This window comes from Neodiprion fabricii, chromosome 3, assembly GCF_021155785.1.
Source record: "Neodiprion fabricii isolate iyNeoFabr1 chromosome 3, iyNeoFabr1.1, whole genome shotgun sequence".
Taxonomy (NCBI): domain Eukaryota; kingdom Metazoa; phylum Arthropoda; class Insecta; order Hymenoptera; family Diprionidae; genus Neodiprion; species Neodiprion fabricii.
The window spans coordinates 24,822,301-24,839,039 of record NC_060241.1 but is presented as its reverse complement, the minus strand read 5'-3'; the positions used below and the strand labels follow the sequence as shown (position 1 = coordinate 24,839,039).

Below are 16,739 nucleotides of genomic sequence, written 5' to 3'. Positions count from 1 at the left end.
TAGTAATCTAAGAGTGGAGTAAAATATTATTTCCCTATCAAACGGCATTACCTTCCAGTCGATGAACCACCCCGTTCGCGATTTATAGGTATAGCTGTAGTCGAAAGCACGGCAGGCGAACCAGTTCTATCATTTATTTTACTTGTATCGGTCTCTCGCGAATGTCCTTCGAACGTAAACTTTGCGACTTTGATAATATAATATCGTTTACGAGCGAAGTTGGGTGGCTGTCCTCTTTTCGTTTCTCGTTTTGCCCCGGTGAAAATCGTCACACCGTTATTACCGCTAAATCCGATTACTTCGAGGGGTTATTTATAATAAATAAACGCGAAAAGCGTGCAATAACAAACGTTATGCAAATTCGAAACCCGTTTCAATTTAAGCCTCTTCCTCATTATTTACCCTGCGGACGGATGCGAACCGATTTGCAACATCCGCGAGAGCGTAATCGTTCGATCATGTAAGCTCCCCTGCCTTCATAAACAAATTAACGAGCAATTGTCTGTAACGTCGATATAGCTCTATAGAAAATATGGCCGCTAACAATCAACGTTATATTGCGCCGCTACGTCGAGGGTTTAATTAAATTGCGATTACTATGTGCCAACATTAGCCATCCTTTTCGTCCCAACCGGAAAGCTGCATATAAACGTTATTACATCACCGAAATCGCTACTGAAAAGGTCGGCCATTCGTCCCTCATTGCGGACTATTCGCGGTGCTTTACCGGCAGCGTATTACCCAACCAGTTGCGACATAACAATTTCATTAATTCAGGCTACGATTTCTGTTCAACGTTCGTTCGGAGCTGCTCGTTTCTCGTTAAAAGACACATAATTAATTAAACCTCGGCGCGCTGCAGCGCAGCGATGATGAACCTTGCCGGACGCCCTTTATTTTCCTTGAATCTTTCTCTTCGTCCCCAATAGGTATATATACATATTTATGGGAAGAAATTACCTGAAGTTGGCGGTACTACGGAGTTGGGCATGCCGTTCAGTGTGTGAGGCAGTTGACCAGCAGCGAGGGCGGCCATTGCCGGGTTGATATAAGTACCCTGTGCGGTGGCTGCTGCCATAAGAACTGCCTGCTGCTGTAAGAATCCAAAAACACTACGTTACTTGTCATTTTTACAGGATATCTTGACGAAATCCGCACTTGGGATCATCTTATTCACATTCTATTCGCCGATTTTTGATCAGCCAAGCTCCTGAATCTTTGAAAAAGAACGAACGGTCCGGTATTTGAAGATCTTTAAAATTCAACGCAAAATCGTTAACAAGCCTTGATTTTCGAATTTTCGCCCATTTGGGATAAATGCGGTTAGATGAGAACAAAAAATGATGCCCGAAGTCAGCTGTGCAATGTCGTGAAGATGATGTACGAACGTGATCGGGAGGAGAATGAAATGTGCTTGGAGACGTGAAGCAAACTCACCTGAGCATACGCGCCATAGGCGCCAAACTGGTTGAAGACGAACGGGTTGAGGAGGCTCATGTTTCCAGCCATTTGCTGCATGCGTCTCAATTGTCTCTCTTTCTCTGTGTCGGCGTACTTTACCACTAAGCTGGATGACGCACCCTGCAACACGTCTCGTTAATATCTTCGTATACACGGACCACGGGATTAGCGAGGGCAGGTTTATGGGGCTGGGAAGAGGCCGGGCGGCGCGACGAGGTGCGGGGGTGGGGTTAAATAATCAGGCAGCTACACCGCTGTAGAAGTGCCCGCAGGTGGTACGTATATACGCGCGGTAGACGCGACGTTGGGCCATAGACGAGAGGTTATATGGTTTAATATAGTACACGAGACTCCGCACAGTCGAAGATCATAATGGAATATGGAGGCCAAGACGCGACGCGTTACATCCGACCTGTCTAAGGTAAACTACCTTGTCGCTTAACATTTGCCTCGTACCTTCGAGCGCAGGGACTGCGCGGTCCTAGACAACCCCCGTAAATTTTGTGGTACCTACGTCTATGCTGACATCGGACGGTAAATAATTATATGTAAAGAGGACAACCGTTTACACCGTGTGAGGACGACGCAGCAAGCTAGGTTTTTATTTGGTCCACGTGAAACGTGTTCTCATTCAAAGATTGGAAATATATCTCGAACACTATCACGGATGCGATATTTGGGACTGAAACTACAAGTGCAATTCGTTATACCACTTGTAATTACTGACGAAGACCAGGATACAAGGACTCTGTCATTCCGGTAACATATCATTTTCCAATTGCCGTTTGCGATTTTGGATGGAGTAGGTATTGACCGCAGTGAGCGATATACTTTTTTGTTGTTTCATCACTCAACTCTGATCGAAGAAGGTACAATGTCATCCGCAATACGTGGAGGCAACTGATTCCGTACTTATACCGATCGACATAAGGGAGTGAATATTTACTTAGGAGAGTATTTTTGCACCCTTTTATATCTGCGGAGTACAGCGTGCAGGGTGGGATCGGGAAACGTGGGGTTAAAGGAGGCTGACGTGAGTATAAAAATCCGGTCGTAAGACGGTTTATGCCCAGAATTTCAAGTGATATAAAGTGGACGTGACGATGCCTGGTGAATGAGAAAGAGAGGGAGGGAGAGAGAAAGACAGCGTTAGTTTTACGCGAATCACGTGACTGCTCTGGTGTCCTGGAGACAGGACGAGAACCATCTTCTCTGATATAGTAATGCTATAGCCGTTATGAACTCAGGCACGCCCGGCATTTGCATTGATGATACGAATATAATATATCGCTAACGTTTCGCGCGTCCCGCACAAGCCAGTCTCCAGTCACGCATTTCTCTTACAGCACAACAGAACCCACGCTACTGACCACCTGTTGCCTGCTTTTCCATTTATATTTTAGTCCTTCTGGGACATGCTCTCGCACTCTCGCGGTAAATTGATAATTCTCAGACGATCTCTATCAGCATCTACTCACCAAACAAGTTACGAACGTGTTTTCAGTTCTTATGGGATGATGAAACAGTTTTGCGCCACGTGTAAACATTGCGGTACCTTACAGGTACTGCAAATTTAGTACATTGGTTTCACAGAGAAGAGAAGAAAGATACTTTCGAAAGTTCACTTATGGCGGCGGTCTAGTTTGTACAATTTCTTCGTCGATTCAACTTCGAATGAGAAATTCGCAAAGTCTTGTGATTATTTTAGTTTGAATGGTGTATTGACTTGCTTAAAATGGATTCTTCGCGGTAAAGTAACTTGTAACCATGTTCCTACGAACAGTAGATTGATCATCAACTGTGGTAATTCAATCCTCCAAGCGCACTCCCTTTCCATTTACCATTCATGTGGATACATATGTGAATTAAAAAATTGCATTAAGAAAATGACGAATGCGTTACCAAATTTTCCGTTAAATATGCAATAAATTTTTTTGCTTCGTGTATAGATAAAGGGAAAGAATTGTTGTGTATGGGTAGAAATTGAACAACGTAAAACTTTGCCGCAGAAATGAATTCTGACATGAGATATTACTGACAAAAAATTTGTCCGGTCTTGACGTACGACCAGTAATGGACGACTTGTAAACCGGGTACAACAATTAGTTTAGAATATGTTTTCCCGCGTAAGTAGTTGGTGGCTCTCTTTATAATGATCAAATCATAATACACGCCGCGGGTACTGACGTGTACGGTACTACGTTATTATACCATTTCAGCTGAATGGCGCACGCCGAAGGTTTGAAATACGCGGGGCTGATATTTGCCGAGAACCGCCCTTCCGGGCTGTGATGGACTGTTGGAAACGACGGCATGAATAACTTACTAACGCGCTTCGTATTTTCCGACAACCTATCATTATTTTATTACTACTTTACGCTTGAAAGGAGCTATTAAACCGGCGATCAAATGAATATATACTGAATAGTTCACGTGACGGAGCTCTGTTCGCTTCGGTTATTCGAACGGTGCAGGCAGGCAATGTTGCATAAGTAATTTAGTCCCTCGTATAGAAATGCGAAGAGAAAACTGATAGCGGTGGTGTCTGTAACATGAATCTACGTTTCGGTAGAAAGAAATGAAAGCAAAAATAAAAAATTAACAAAAAATACAGCAACGAGTGTGGCGCAAAATTTTTGGAAGATTTACACCGTCGTCCACCCGTGGTTGAAGAAATACTTTCTCAAGATGAAGCCGTGACCTTCGGGAAGTAATTCGGCGACTCACTCAGATCTACGACGAGCGGACTCGACCGCACGTCTTTCTCGGACCGCAAAATACGTCTTAGGCATGACAGACTCGTAAAACCGAGGAAGATGAGTGCTGTCTTTTCCTCCTTTGCCTGAGGAGAAGATAAATTTGACGATTGCCCGGAAATCGTGTTGGAAGGCACGACATAAAATTACTGCGGAAGTTACCATCGAGACCACCTTATCTGGGTGAAAGCTGATGTTCCCGCAACTGAGATTGCCTCATGACTACGCACCCGTCCACGCATCTACACGTGATTTTCATAATTCCTGTCGCTCGATGTACGACGATTTCCGTTTAATGCAGGATTCCGTCTTCCTCGCTGTGCCCTTCAGCCGCAGAATCCCGATTGTTAGAATCGATGGTTCTACCGCATCCCTATAAGTGATGAAGGAGTGTCAGGCGGACGGGTAACATAATATCCTAGCTGATATTGCCTTCCTTCTTAACCCCCCGCGGTGTTGCAAGAGGAGAACCGGAGATGAAGAGACTCAAGCCTTCAGCATGGACGCCGGTCTTGCGGAGGTGTTTGATTAAAACTCATCGTTATAGTTTCGATCGGGAAATAGGTATATTAATACATTATGCATACGTGAAAAAGTCTTCGTGGACCATCGTTCCCGGTACGCAGCATCGAAGGCTGTTAGTCGATTGCTTCTTGCCGTTTGTGTAGCGGAGAGGAGGAACCGAACAGAGTCGTGCAAGCGAAATTTATCGAAGAATAAGCCACCTGAGGCTTGTGGTAATAAAACACCCCCCACTCAGTGGCCGGCTTCATAATTAATAGAACAATAATCACAGCCTCGCTTTGTGCCCCATGCACCCTAATTCCACACGCGGACCAATGGTACTGATAAGGACGAAAAGATCTCACCGATATTCACGGTGTGTACCTTTGCACCGTGGTCGTAAAAATGAACCTGAGATAACGTTTTGTCCGCGAAAGTTTAACGCCAACGAAAGTGCGTCCATATATGTATAGTAGTGAATGCGATAGTTATCTGCTCATGGTGAAATTCGTCATGCGTGCGGATTTTTATGCCGAGTTGGTCTCTATATCCGTGCACAATAGGAGCGGCGAAGATATGCAGGCCTGTCCAATTACATATTATACAATACAACCTTACACGCATGCGTGGCGGGTTGGTATTGGTAGGCCTGTTGGCGGGGGTTATATCAGCGTCAGTGAAGCTGGAAGCCTCGTTATTGGGGGATTACAGTTCATTAGTCTCGATCCGGTGCTCCAAACGACGAGCAAAATGGGCCGGTGGGCCAAGATTATGGGTCCAAGAAAAGATGGGCGGTGGGTCGCTGAGGCTGCAGCCTATTCGCTCGGTCCTTCTTTCAATTTGCGCATGGCTGCTCAACTCGGCTCAACGGCGATACGGCTCGCAGCACCATTTTGTTTGAAATGAAAAAAGGCGAAGCGGTTCCGTTCCAACGTATGCTCTCTCTCTCTCTCTCTTCTTCTCTCTCTCTCTTCTCCTTCTCTCTCTCATTCTGCAGGACCGTCAGCACGAGCGTCCCCACGTTGACACAGCTCGATACTTCGCTTGTTTGTGGGGCGCGTTACCTGCCAGGCACCTGGGTATATGCGCTCTCCCGTGTCTCTCTTTATTTCACCCTCATGGCACCCTCCATCCACCGGTTACACCTTTTCAGGGTGCTTCGCATTTCACTTCACACATCCCAAAATTCAGGCTGGATAATCATTTTCCGAATCAGGTACAATACGGGTCATTCCCATGACAACTGACCTGGTCGTTGATCCGCGAAATTTTGACTTTTGGAGCCTGTGTGTTTTGCCACAGTTTCGCGGTCAGTACACAATTGATTCGTCAACTGTTTGAAAATTTATACTCAAATTTACGTGAGTGTTTTTTTGAAATTTTTGAATTAATGAACATTCGTTAAATTGAGATAAAACCCAAAAAATTAGTGAACATTTTTTCGCGATCAAAAACTAGAAACATATCACGCGTCTGTAGGAGGAAGAAAGAAAAAAACAGGCTGGGACAATAAGAAATTTCAAGGGTCGGTGAGCACGTAATATTGCATAGAAAAACTGAAATGTCGTAAAGTACCTGCATTCGTGCACTATTTGACCCAACAACTCATGGTGATTGCTTCAGGCACCGATTAGCGTTTCCGGAATACTCATTTTTGCGACAAGAATATCCTAGGTTTGGGGGAAAAGCGGCACTAGTAATGACTTGTTTAAAGTGTAAAAGTTTGTTACCGGCGGGTGTGCGTCGTCTCGGTGTTGGTGTATACAACTGCTGCCACCCAAAGTTCGCCGCGTTCTTCGTTGAGCGGAGGAAGTGGATGGAAGGAAATTGTCCTTCCATCAGCAGAGGCTTGGAAACTGCCTCTAACGTTTAATTAAAGACATTCCCTGAGTAATTCTCTGGCAAGTTGTAATTGCGTTGTCTTGCTTCTACAACTGTTACCCGGCTGCAGTCCCTATTACACGACCGACCCGATTCCCATGCCACGTGAATCACTTCGAATAACGCACGATTAAAAATAACCAGCATGGCATAGCGGGCTTGGTTCCACAGTTATGACGTTCGTCAGTCGAACTTTTCAAGTGGTAACAGGGAAATTCTTTCATTTAGAAATGAACATCCAATCACTGGACAAGGTCCATTTTCGCCGGTGGATAATTCTCGTATAAGTAATTCGCACCAGTGATTTGTAATTAACAACTAATTTCGTCAGTTCCACGAGCCAGGAACAGACATGTACCGAGCTGGGTGGCAATCGACGTGACACTGGGACTTGCGGGCGTTGTTGTATATCTATTGAAATTACGGTCAACCAATAAATCGGCGAGTGTGATGATGGTGCGGCTAACGGCACAGCCTCCAATCAGCACGTATAATTGCTTCGTTTTCACGTTCTCTGTACTCACTCGATGCACGGGCTCAATCTATACCGTGGTTTCGTACCGTTAATAGTTTCTAGGCACTAGGTGCTAGTTTCCATGCGATCTAAGCCTCGCCTTTGAACGCGGCTTGTTGAAATCTGCAGTCCGCAATCGGGATATATTGGCCATTTACCAAGAAAAAGACATATCGACAAGAAATGCTGACACAACTCAGGCGATTTCCTCGAAGTTTCGTGACACTTGACGAAGTTACATTTTATTAAGTGTGAAACATACGTTATCATTTGAATCATCAGAGCTGAGCTAATTGCATACGTAGGGCGAGTTGTTCTGTCTTTGAGAGTCAAACGTGTGAAGTAATTACTGTCCGCAAGAGTTTTTTTGTTGAATTATGAAGTTAGTATTCAAGTCGTAAAAGCTTAACAGACCACAAGCTTTTTTCCTCGACTCTTATAACATGGGACAGAGACAAACGGTAGGGTATTAGGAAAATTCGAGTATAGAAACGGTGCTGACATTGCTCCCAGCAGGTAATACTTAACTCCTTCCATTTTTTAACTGTCTTCGTGTTTTGCATCGGCGCGGTGCGATATTGCATAAAGCGGCTTGCGGCTTGCGGTGCCGACCGCTATTCTTTGTAGCTTTACGAGGCGCCGTTAGCGGCGGATGGTTCGTTTGCCAGGCGGTTCTCCGTTCCCCTGCAAAACCGGCGCGCATTTAACTCCTCTACATGTCCGGGTCTATACACTACGCCCCCTGGTAATGGAACGCAGACCGTAACGTGCATCCTCATTTTACGACCCCAACTTTCCATGAAGATAAGTCTCCACGTGCATGCCAGCGGAGTAATCGTATGCGTGTTTCGCCAGCAGTCAACCCGCGATCGAGTGCGAAATACCCGCTCGATAAAATATCCTCCCATTTAAGATCCCCGGCGTGGAACAATAAAGTCGCTCCATTTTACTCCCCGAAGGACGAGGAAAACGTCGCTTCGCCCGTTTCCTTTCACCTGACACTCGCCTTTGTGTCATGCGACCTTCCGGCTCAGCCGGGATCAAGATGGCAGCCATCCCTTCCGATGTGACGAAGACGAAGAGGGAACGAAGGTGTTAACAAACGATGGTATCTCCGAGTGCGCGACTCGAGAGGGGAAATTATGCCGGTTATCCGTGATTCGGGATGCACGCGAATGCCCGGAAACCTTCGGGGGCAACTCGGGGCGGGACAACAGTTCGGGTATCGCGTCACCCGAATGCGTGACCCATCTCACCGGATAACTAGACGCGTCAAACGAATAGATATTCGACGAGTTGCGAGGAGAGTCGGCGGGTGACCATCGAGGCATCGAATCCTTTTTCCAGAGATTGGTCAAGCACGATGAGAAATCATCCAGCTGCCCCTCGTCCTCACCCACGACGTCTCGTATCTCTAAAAGGAGTTGAATCGGGAGACTGCGGATCTCCCGACTTGTACCTACGGTTATTTTATTTTTATCATCATTATTATTTTTGCCCCCGAGACGAAGAGACGGACAGCGTAATTCTGCTCGAGATATTGTTCCAAGGAAGGAATACGGGTAGTTGAAGACACGACGGACGTTCTCTACAGCTTCGAGCTAGAGGTAAAAGGATCGCTTTCGTTAATTTTTCTACAGAATTTCATCCGGCGAATGGGACTCTTTATTCCGCTTCCTTATCCCCGGTACCTAAGTAGAGAGCCTATTGATTGCCGCTCGTTTGCAGCGCGAGGCGGTCGGTCTCTCGAGGATGAATTTCACCGTGCTCTTTACACCGGCAGCCTGCGTAACGACGATAAAGCAATAGCGTTTAGAGAGGGGGGGAGGGAGGGAGCAAGGAGCTTTACAGTTTTCAAGTGTTTGGAATATTTTCGCGAAATTTTAATCGTGTTTTTGTGAGTCTCGAGTGCCTTCCGGTATTCGCTCTTGGGGAAACGGCCACTCGACCGAGGCCTCTTCTTCTTATTCGCGAAGCCACCGCCATCGAACCGAGTCTCGAGTCACGGGATCACGGGAGTCGAGCTTTCGAGGACCCTCGAGATGTACTCGGAAGATCGCGGCCCTCATATCTGAGGGCACGAAACACAATGCGCGCATCCCTTCCTCTAACAGGCTTTAATCGCGACAAGGGCCTCGCTGCCTCGTCCCCTCATATCCTCCACCCTCAGACTTTCCCTGAATCCCAAGCCATGCTCCCCGCGCTACGACGAGCTTTGCGTATAACGTTTTACCGGAGTTACGCTTGCGTTTACGGCGCTGCTGCAATGGTGTGCTTACTCAAATTATACACACACGTGATACATACCTCGCGTTTACGAAATTTATTCCTTCGGTGTACTTGCGCTGAAATGAGTTTTACGACGAAAGGTTACGCGCTCATCTTCTTCGGGCTATCCAGCTTTTCTCTTTCGCCCAAATGATGGAGGAAAAATTTTCTCTCTCTATCAAAATTATCACTGACATAAAACTGAATGGAACAAGGCTGCGGTCAAGCCGCTGTATTTCAAATAGACAATTTTCAATTCTACTTTGGTCATGCGCTGCTAATAGAGTGACAATAAACGCTGGCGTAATTAATTCAGCCCTGAATTTTTAGGTCGATATTGCACAATTCGAAACAGTAGATTAGAAAAAGTTTACCAAATATTGCATGAATTGATTTCATTATATCTCCGAATCAATTCCTCGCTCTCAGGTCTGCCATTTTGGATTTTACTCGCCAGGTTCCCCAAAGCACCATTCGTTATGCCAATATCGTTGAAAGAACAGAATGTGAAATAATAAAAACTAGGCGATGATATTCGACACCGAAGAATTTCTGCTCAACCGTGCCCGCTGCATCAGATAAACGAAGAGGAGACGCAATTACTTCGTTCCTGTATTCATAAATAATAAATCCGCAAGACTCAGCTGGAGCAAGAAGTTGCGGAGGTTTGGCTGCTGCATTTCGGATCGTCGTAACTGTTCAATATTTCGGGAAAATGACGCTGCTCGGATCGACTAGCTGTCAAGAGAGGAATCACGTCTTAACCCTTTCCTTCTCCTCGGGGGGAATTTTCCCTTCGTCGGATTCAGATTTGCATAATTCCATGAAACAATTAACTGATCTACATATTATTGCAAAGGACTAGTCGCGCCGCGTCCCCTCCACAGGTTGGCTAGGTAGCCGACCATTTTGGCTGAACGCTGTTTGTGGGTTTTGAGTGGCTACACGTAATATTAGGTTACGGTTTCCCGCTTTCGTCGCTCCTATGCATGGTTGGACAACGGACCGCTCTCTCTCTCTCTATCTCTTTCTTTCTCTCTCTCTCACCCTTCTCTCACCATTCACCGAGCTTTCCACACAGGATGGGTTCATCCTGGGTGTTGGAACTTCAAACTGCCCGGAGAATTTCTATTTAAGTTTATCGAAGACTTCATTTTAATTGTTTAAGTTTTGGAAGATTTGCAGCTTAACCCCGTTCAAAGACAGCTATCCTGCATTATCTTTCTATATCGGTTGAAAGTCATGGACTTAGAATCAGTTCAATTGCCAATTCATAAGATAAGATTAAATTTCTGAGGTACGTTATTCGACTCGGTCATGAATCCATCCAAAAACCACTACGATGCAATGTATCACTGGCAATTATTCTACCAGATTGGGGTACCTATCTCGCCCCAAAGTAGGTACGTATTGTTACAAGCAATGGGAAATATAATTCGGGGTACATTTGTTATCGCGAAGTGACATGTAACAAAGGGCACGTGAATCGCCCAGGTCTCCGAGTTCCAGGAGTCAAAAATAAAAACCCCGACGTAGAATCGGGGCACGCAATGCGGTTAAGCAGCGTGGTATGTTCCCGGAGGAACCAAAGCCTAGCTGGTTTCCCCCCCTTCAGTAACGTTGACAATTCAATTATAACTACAAATTCTCAGTCTAACCCGGTCTAATCCAGGCTGGGAAAGTTCTGAGAATTCAGGCAGGAGTTTGGTCGTCGGATACAGGCGAAGACCACCCTTCGCCCCCGCAAAGTGTTATGCAGATTTGTGTTTGGCCAGTCATTACTGGGGTGTTTGCCAGGCGCGGCGAGGCGCGGTACAGTCACTGCTTATACAACTTCTTGAGCCGAGAAACCCTGTCCAACCTGACCCTTGTTCTGTCACCGAGGACGGGGTGGGTGCAGGGTGCAGGGTGCAGGTTGTAGGGATGGTTCGCCACCGGTAACCATAACCGCTTCATTGGCCGACCTCGCTTAATAGAACCACTCGACTCGCGTCGTGTTCGCCGCCTCTATTCATTCTGTGTGGGTATAGAACGCGGTGTCCGCGATACAACGTTCCAGGGAAAATTTACTCCGGGGTGTTCATCCCTTGTATTTTAGTATTTATCCAGGAAGTTTGCGATCTTCGAGGGTAAAACGAACGGTGCGTTGTGATTAGTACAATCTCTAAAGAAGATCTCGTTATTGTTCTCTGTGCTGTGCGGGTTCCCGGAAAAGCGTTAGATGTTTGATAGCGAATCAACCCTTCCTGGATTATCTATTATCGCGGCCCAATAACATTTGATGGATCGTTACACAGGGCAAATCCATAATATTTTCATTTTATTACACCCCCCGAAACTGGCGGAGATCCGGAGTATCGACAGGATTTCATGGAATTTTATCTTTGGTTCAGCCTGGGTGAATATCGCGCACATACCGGGAATAGAATTCGTACGTTGATATAATTGACAAGAGATCAAGTGGCCATTCGACGATCCGCACGTCAGCTCGAATAGTTGTTTTATCCAAGATCGATACGCGGGGATTACAAAATTAGCAATGTGCCGTGTGCGACACGGAATTTTGTTTCTAGTTAATGGAATTCCATATTTTTCTAATGATCTATCAATGTTTTGCAAAAAACATTTATTCCCGATTTGCGGTTCACCCAACCTTATCCGTGTATCAGGTCGAAGATGGTTGTGGTGTAAGACGTACTAATTTTATGAAAGGCGATAAATTCATAGCTCACATTACTTACCGGCATAGTTTGGCTACCGTGTAGAGTGTTGATCGCCGCTTGTGCTTCTTGATGCGACGAAAATTTGATAAATGCACAGCCTGAAACAGAGAAAAACAAACAACGGTTATGAAAATTATTTGGCAAAAAATACAGGCGATGAAAATAATTGCACCGCGAGTCCAACGATGAAGAAAAGAAGTACAGTTTGGAAAAAGAAAACAACAAGCTTCCTTAACTTTGTCCCCGTTTATCTGGTTGAAATCTTTGCGAATAATATAAGAATCGGGAAACAATATTAAAACGCGATTTTGACTCTATATATTTGAGCCTAAACAACATTTACCTGACTCTTGGTTGTTGGTAGATCCATTTCAACACCTAACTTGAAGCTATTACACTAGTTCTGTTGATTTCATTGGACAGATACCTGGAACCACTCCTAATAACTGCTCATCTTACTTATCCTGCGAGAAAGTACTTTAGAGGCGTCACATAGAGTAATTTTCCACTTTAACATAACATTTTTTAGATTCACAATGTTGCATATTATTCGATCGCGGCAGTCAATTAGTAGCTCTTATGATTTTCTAAATTTGACTAATCTCTATCCACCAAACAAATTTATCAAACCCTATGGAACAATTTAATTGAATCAACTAGAGGGTGCTTTAATATTTTGATAATATCATGAAAAAGGTATTATTTCATTAAATTTGTTAAATTAAAATCGAGATTTAGTATTCATAATTACATTTCATTCGACAAATTTTTTTTTTCCAATTTTAAACAATTATTTGTTCAATTGCAAGCCTAGAACGGTAATGGGGGTCGAAAAAATGCTCCACACTTATTTAAATTTACCACCGAAAAGGAACAGCCTACTTTTTCGTGTTTCGCTTACTAGTTTTTGATCATTTTTTTCAAACTTACGCAGAAAACGAAGAAAAAAGGAGCCCCTACAGGACCCTCAACAATACCTTTTACCCGAGAGATGAAATTTAAAACATTGGGTTGTTTTTTCACCTCCCGTTACCGGAATAGGTAAAAACAGTAACATTACCGTTCTAGGTTTAATTTTGCTTTCGTAACAAAATATTGTGTTCCAACAAGAAAATTTTCAACTAAACGCGTCTTCGAATTGATTTTTTGAAAAAAACAAAAACGAAAATTTACCGCTGAGCGTACAAGCACTGCGCGTTACGGGTATAATAACGTGGGCCGTGCTGGCAGACGAGAGATGAGTCGTTTGATCGAGGCAGCCGCACGAATGTGCCCGCCTTTGACAGATACACGCTCTAGTTAGTGCAAGGCATGGCGGTGTGTCGGCTTACCGTCGTGCGTAGATACATTTCTGTATATAATGTATGCGATTCGAGCACGCGGCCGGGGCCCCCGTCTAACGGGGCGCATCAGATATAACTGGTCGTGAAAAATAAATGAAGTTTGATTACGATATGTTTCGGGAGTGGAGAACCGGGGTTGGGTTATGTTTAAAGGGAATTAGGGCGAAAAGAGGGAGGGTGCCACGTCTGCTCAAGTATGACATGATAACGCTCTACCCCGCGTTGCGTGGCCTGCCCTCCATCGTGGAATCGCTCATGGGTGTACAGTCACTCTGTCACTCGACTCTGCGAGTCGTTCGATCGATATGGGCTACGGACGCTAAAAAATGCAGTGGCGTTATTTCTCCAAGTCGGGTTTCGCCAATTCACCGCGTCGGTAAGCCCCGCGAAAAATACCGCGATCCAAAGCTGGAAGTAATAATCGACGATTGTCGAGGGTGTTGCTGAAGGTGTAAATTTCGAATTGATGCATGCACAATGAAGAAAAAGATAGGGACAGAGTGAAATTTTAACAGAAATCGAGGAAACGTCAAAGAAGGTGACAGCGAACTGTTTCATTTCACGGGGATTTCGAGTCACGGTATTTGCGCGTCTTGGATGCAAATGAGCCGGGATAAAGCGCTCGCTGGTTAATCAGCGGAAAGTTGTCCTCATTAAGAGCATTGTCTAGCTCCGGTTGATGATTCAAAAGATGCCTGGTAGCCGGCTAATATAAAACGTCGTCTTCTCTATTGTGCCGGTAACAAGGTCGGAGGTGTCAACTCGGTGGTTGGCAGATTAATCACGTCTCCACCTCTTCGGTAAAACCGAGGCCTCCCTCTCCTGGGAGAATTCGCAACGATGCCGCGTCACTCTAGGAAAACATGATCTTTGTCCCGACGACGTGAAACGATTCGAAGAATCACCGGAACGAAGACTACACCTGCTTTTTTCGCGCATGCGACGTTATTCTTGGTGTATTTGACGTAGCTGTATACGTATTTCGAAGGAAGAAAAAAGATTACATGAAAAACCGTTCACAATTGGCAAAGGCAATCTATGGGATAAAACGCGACTGAACGGATAGGAAGAAAAAAAAGAACGTACAGAGGAGCAAAGAAGTGAGAAATTAATTTGAAGCTGCTCAAGTTGGAATATCCAAGGGGTGAAATGCGGTGGGCGTGGTTGCAGGGTGAAAAAAGTGGATCGTTCGCTTTCGTGCTTCTTCTGCCACTATGCAACGGAATCGTTGGGTAAAAGTCTGTAGAATGAAACAGCAGGGTAGGTATGTCAGTGGGATGGTAGGAAAGTTTGGCTGTGTATATAGGAAGAGTCGAAAACTGTGTTTGCACGTTGAAGAACAGAGAGAAATGAACAACAAACAACGGGGCAAACCACTCGCTCAAACTGTTCTTCTTCATCGAATGGCCGGTTATATTTTGTCGGTAGGTCGGTCGTCTCTATCCATCTCGACCGGCAATCAATAACCCCGTGAGACTTTCCACTCGTATATTTGATTGCTCGACAAACACGAGGAAGTTTATAGGGTGCCTACCTCGCTCAAGCTTCTTACAGACTTTTACGTTTGCTTCTTGCATTAAAACTGCTTGCTCAAGCCATCGATCTCCCCCCCCCCCCCCCCCCCATACGACGGGTGTATAAGAGAACTTCGGCTGCCGGTTCGTTGCTTATGTAACCCCAAGGCTTAGGGTTAAAGGGTCGAGAGCGAGGCGGGCGGGGCTGGCTGATCCAGGATCGGGTATAACCTTGTTCGCTGTGTAGTAATTTGACACTTTTTCCCGGGATTACGTCATTATACGGACACGGAAATACACGCGACATTTGTTTGTCGGCGACCAGGCGTTATTGCAAACATTTACACACACTTACGCTGAGGCACTGGGCGGCCTATTGTATGCGAAATAGGAAAGAAATGGGTTTGTTGGCAACGCGCGTTCGCAGGGTATGGAACACAAACACCGTTACCAGCCCAGGCGCCCCTCTTGGGTTGGGTTTCGTATTTTGTTAATGGTGTTTGGTGCTTCAGTTAGCGTGCGGCGCCCAGGAAAGCAAACTCCGTACTCTTCTCACGAGGTGGCAAGGAAAACAGTCCATTACATTATTCACGACTTTGCCTTTCCAATTGTCTCCCTGTACTTTTACCAAACTTATTAATACCTTCTCGCTTGCATTATAAATGTATCCGCCAAAAGCGCGTGTGATGCTTCTGAATAAGACCTAGTTTTACGTCCTTTAAAAATTTGTTCATACCTTCGCTTACCGCGTCCAGAATCAATAAATTTTTCAGATTCAGCTCTCAGAAATACACTTTCACGAAAATCTTTACTCCTAGCCGGGTAATTCGACCCTTCCAGAGATTTATATTTCCACGATGTAACCTCTGCGCGCGGTACAATAACATTCCTGCAGTATCGCCCTTGCTTAGGAGAGCATCCTCGGAAGGGAAAATGGTGAGGTTGGAGCGCGAGGATAATGCAGGCGTTAGGTGGGTATACGTGTACATCCGGATGTACGTGAAGCTGGAACAATCACCGGGTGTAGGCAGACGTGAGCTGTAATATACGTGCGTGGGGTGGCTGTACAGTAGCAGAGGGTAATAGGTTTTGATATCGCGATTTATGTTATACGTGTAATTTTAATTACAAGGTATTTGGTGTAATGAGCTTATATAATCTCTAAACTGTGCCGCAAATTAGGGAAACGGCTTAAGGGCCACGCCGGGCACGATGATGCCACACCGCCTCGAGCCGAGGGGGTGGAAGCTCGGGGGCTGGAATAGGGGGTGGGGGTGGGGGGGATATGCTCACGTGTACGAAGGCGGCAGCCGCCGATTCGCGGACGGAAGTGAGACGGGAAAGGTGAAGGGAGACGGCGGGGTGCAGGAAGAGAGGCGGGGAAGAGAGAGAGAGAGAGAGTCCTGTAGGCTGCTGCTAACGGTAACATCCCGGGCGGATCAATTTCATTAATTAGGCCACTAAATCCGAGCGAGCACCGTACGAACTCCCCTAATTGGTACGAGGCACGTTTTATAAAGTGGTACGGGAACGACAAACGGGTACCGGTGGGGGCGGGAGTAACTGCGGCCCCAAGCTCGGCGCGTAGAGTGAGAGAGATAGAAATAGCGAGAAAGAGGGGAGGGCGGGGGGGGGGGGGGGAGAGCTTAAAACGCTGACAAAGTTACAAAACACTCGCGCTCAGCCTTTTTATATCCGGAAAGGTAGAGGGAGGCGGATCGAGGTATGAGAGGAGAACCGAAGAGTCAGAAAGCTCAGAAATAAAGGCTACGCGA

At 45.7% G+C, this 16,739-nt stretch overlaps 1 protein-coding gene across 16 annotated transcripts in view; it reads right to left on the bottom strand.

The window, feature by feature from the left end:
• Positions 1 to 16,739, bottom strand: part of LOC124177183 (CUGBP Elav-like family member 4) — a 528,908-nt gene that overhangs the window by 12,517 nt on the left and 499,652 nt on the right. For 15 of the 16 annotated variants that reach the window (XM_046559292.1, XM_046559283.1, XM_046559287.1 and 12 more), the window contains 3 exons: positions 12,126 to 12,205; positions 1,438 to 1,581; positions 961 to 1,093 (listed from right to left, as the gene is read on the bottom strand). In XM_046559292.1, coding sequence (XP_046415248.1) covers positions 961 to 1,093; positions 1,438 to 1,581; positions 12,126 to 12,205 — 357 coding nt within the window. The remainder of the gene's footprint in view (positions 1 to 960; positions 1,094 to 1,437; positions 1,582 to 12,125; positions 12,206 to 16,739) is intronic. The other variant, XM_046559285.1, reaches the window with a different exon arrangement.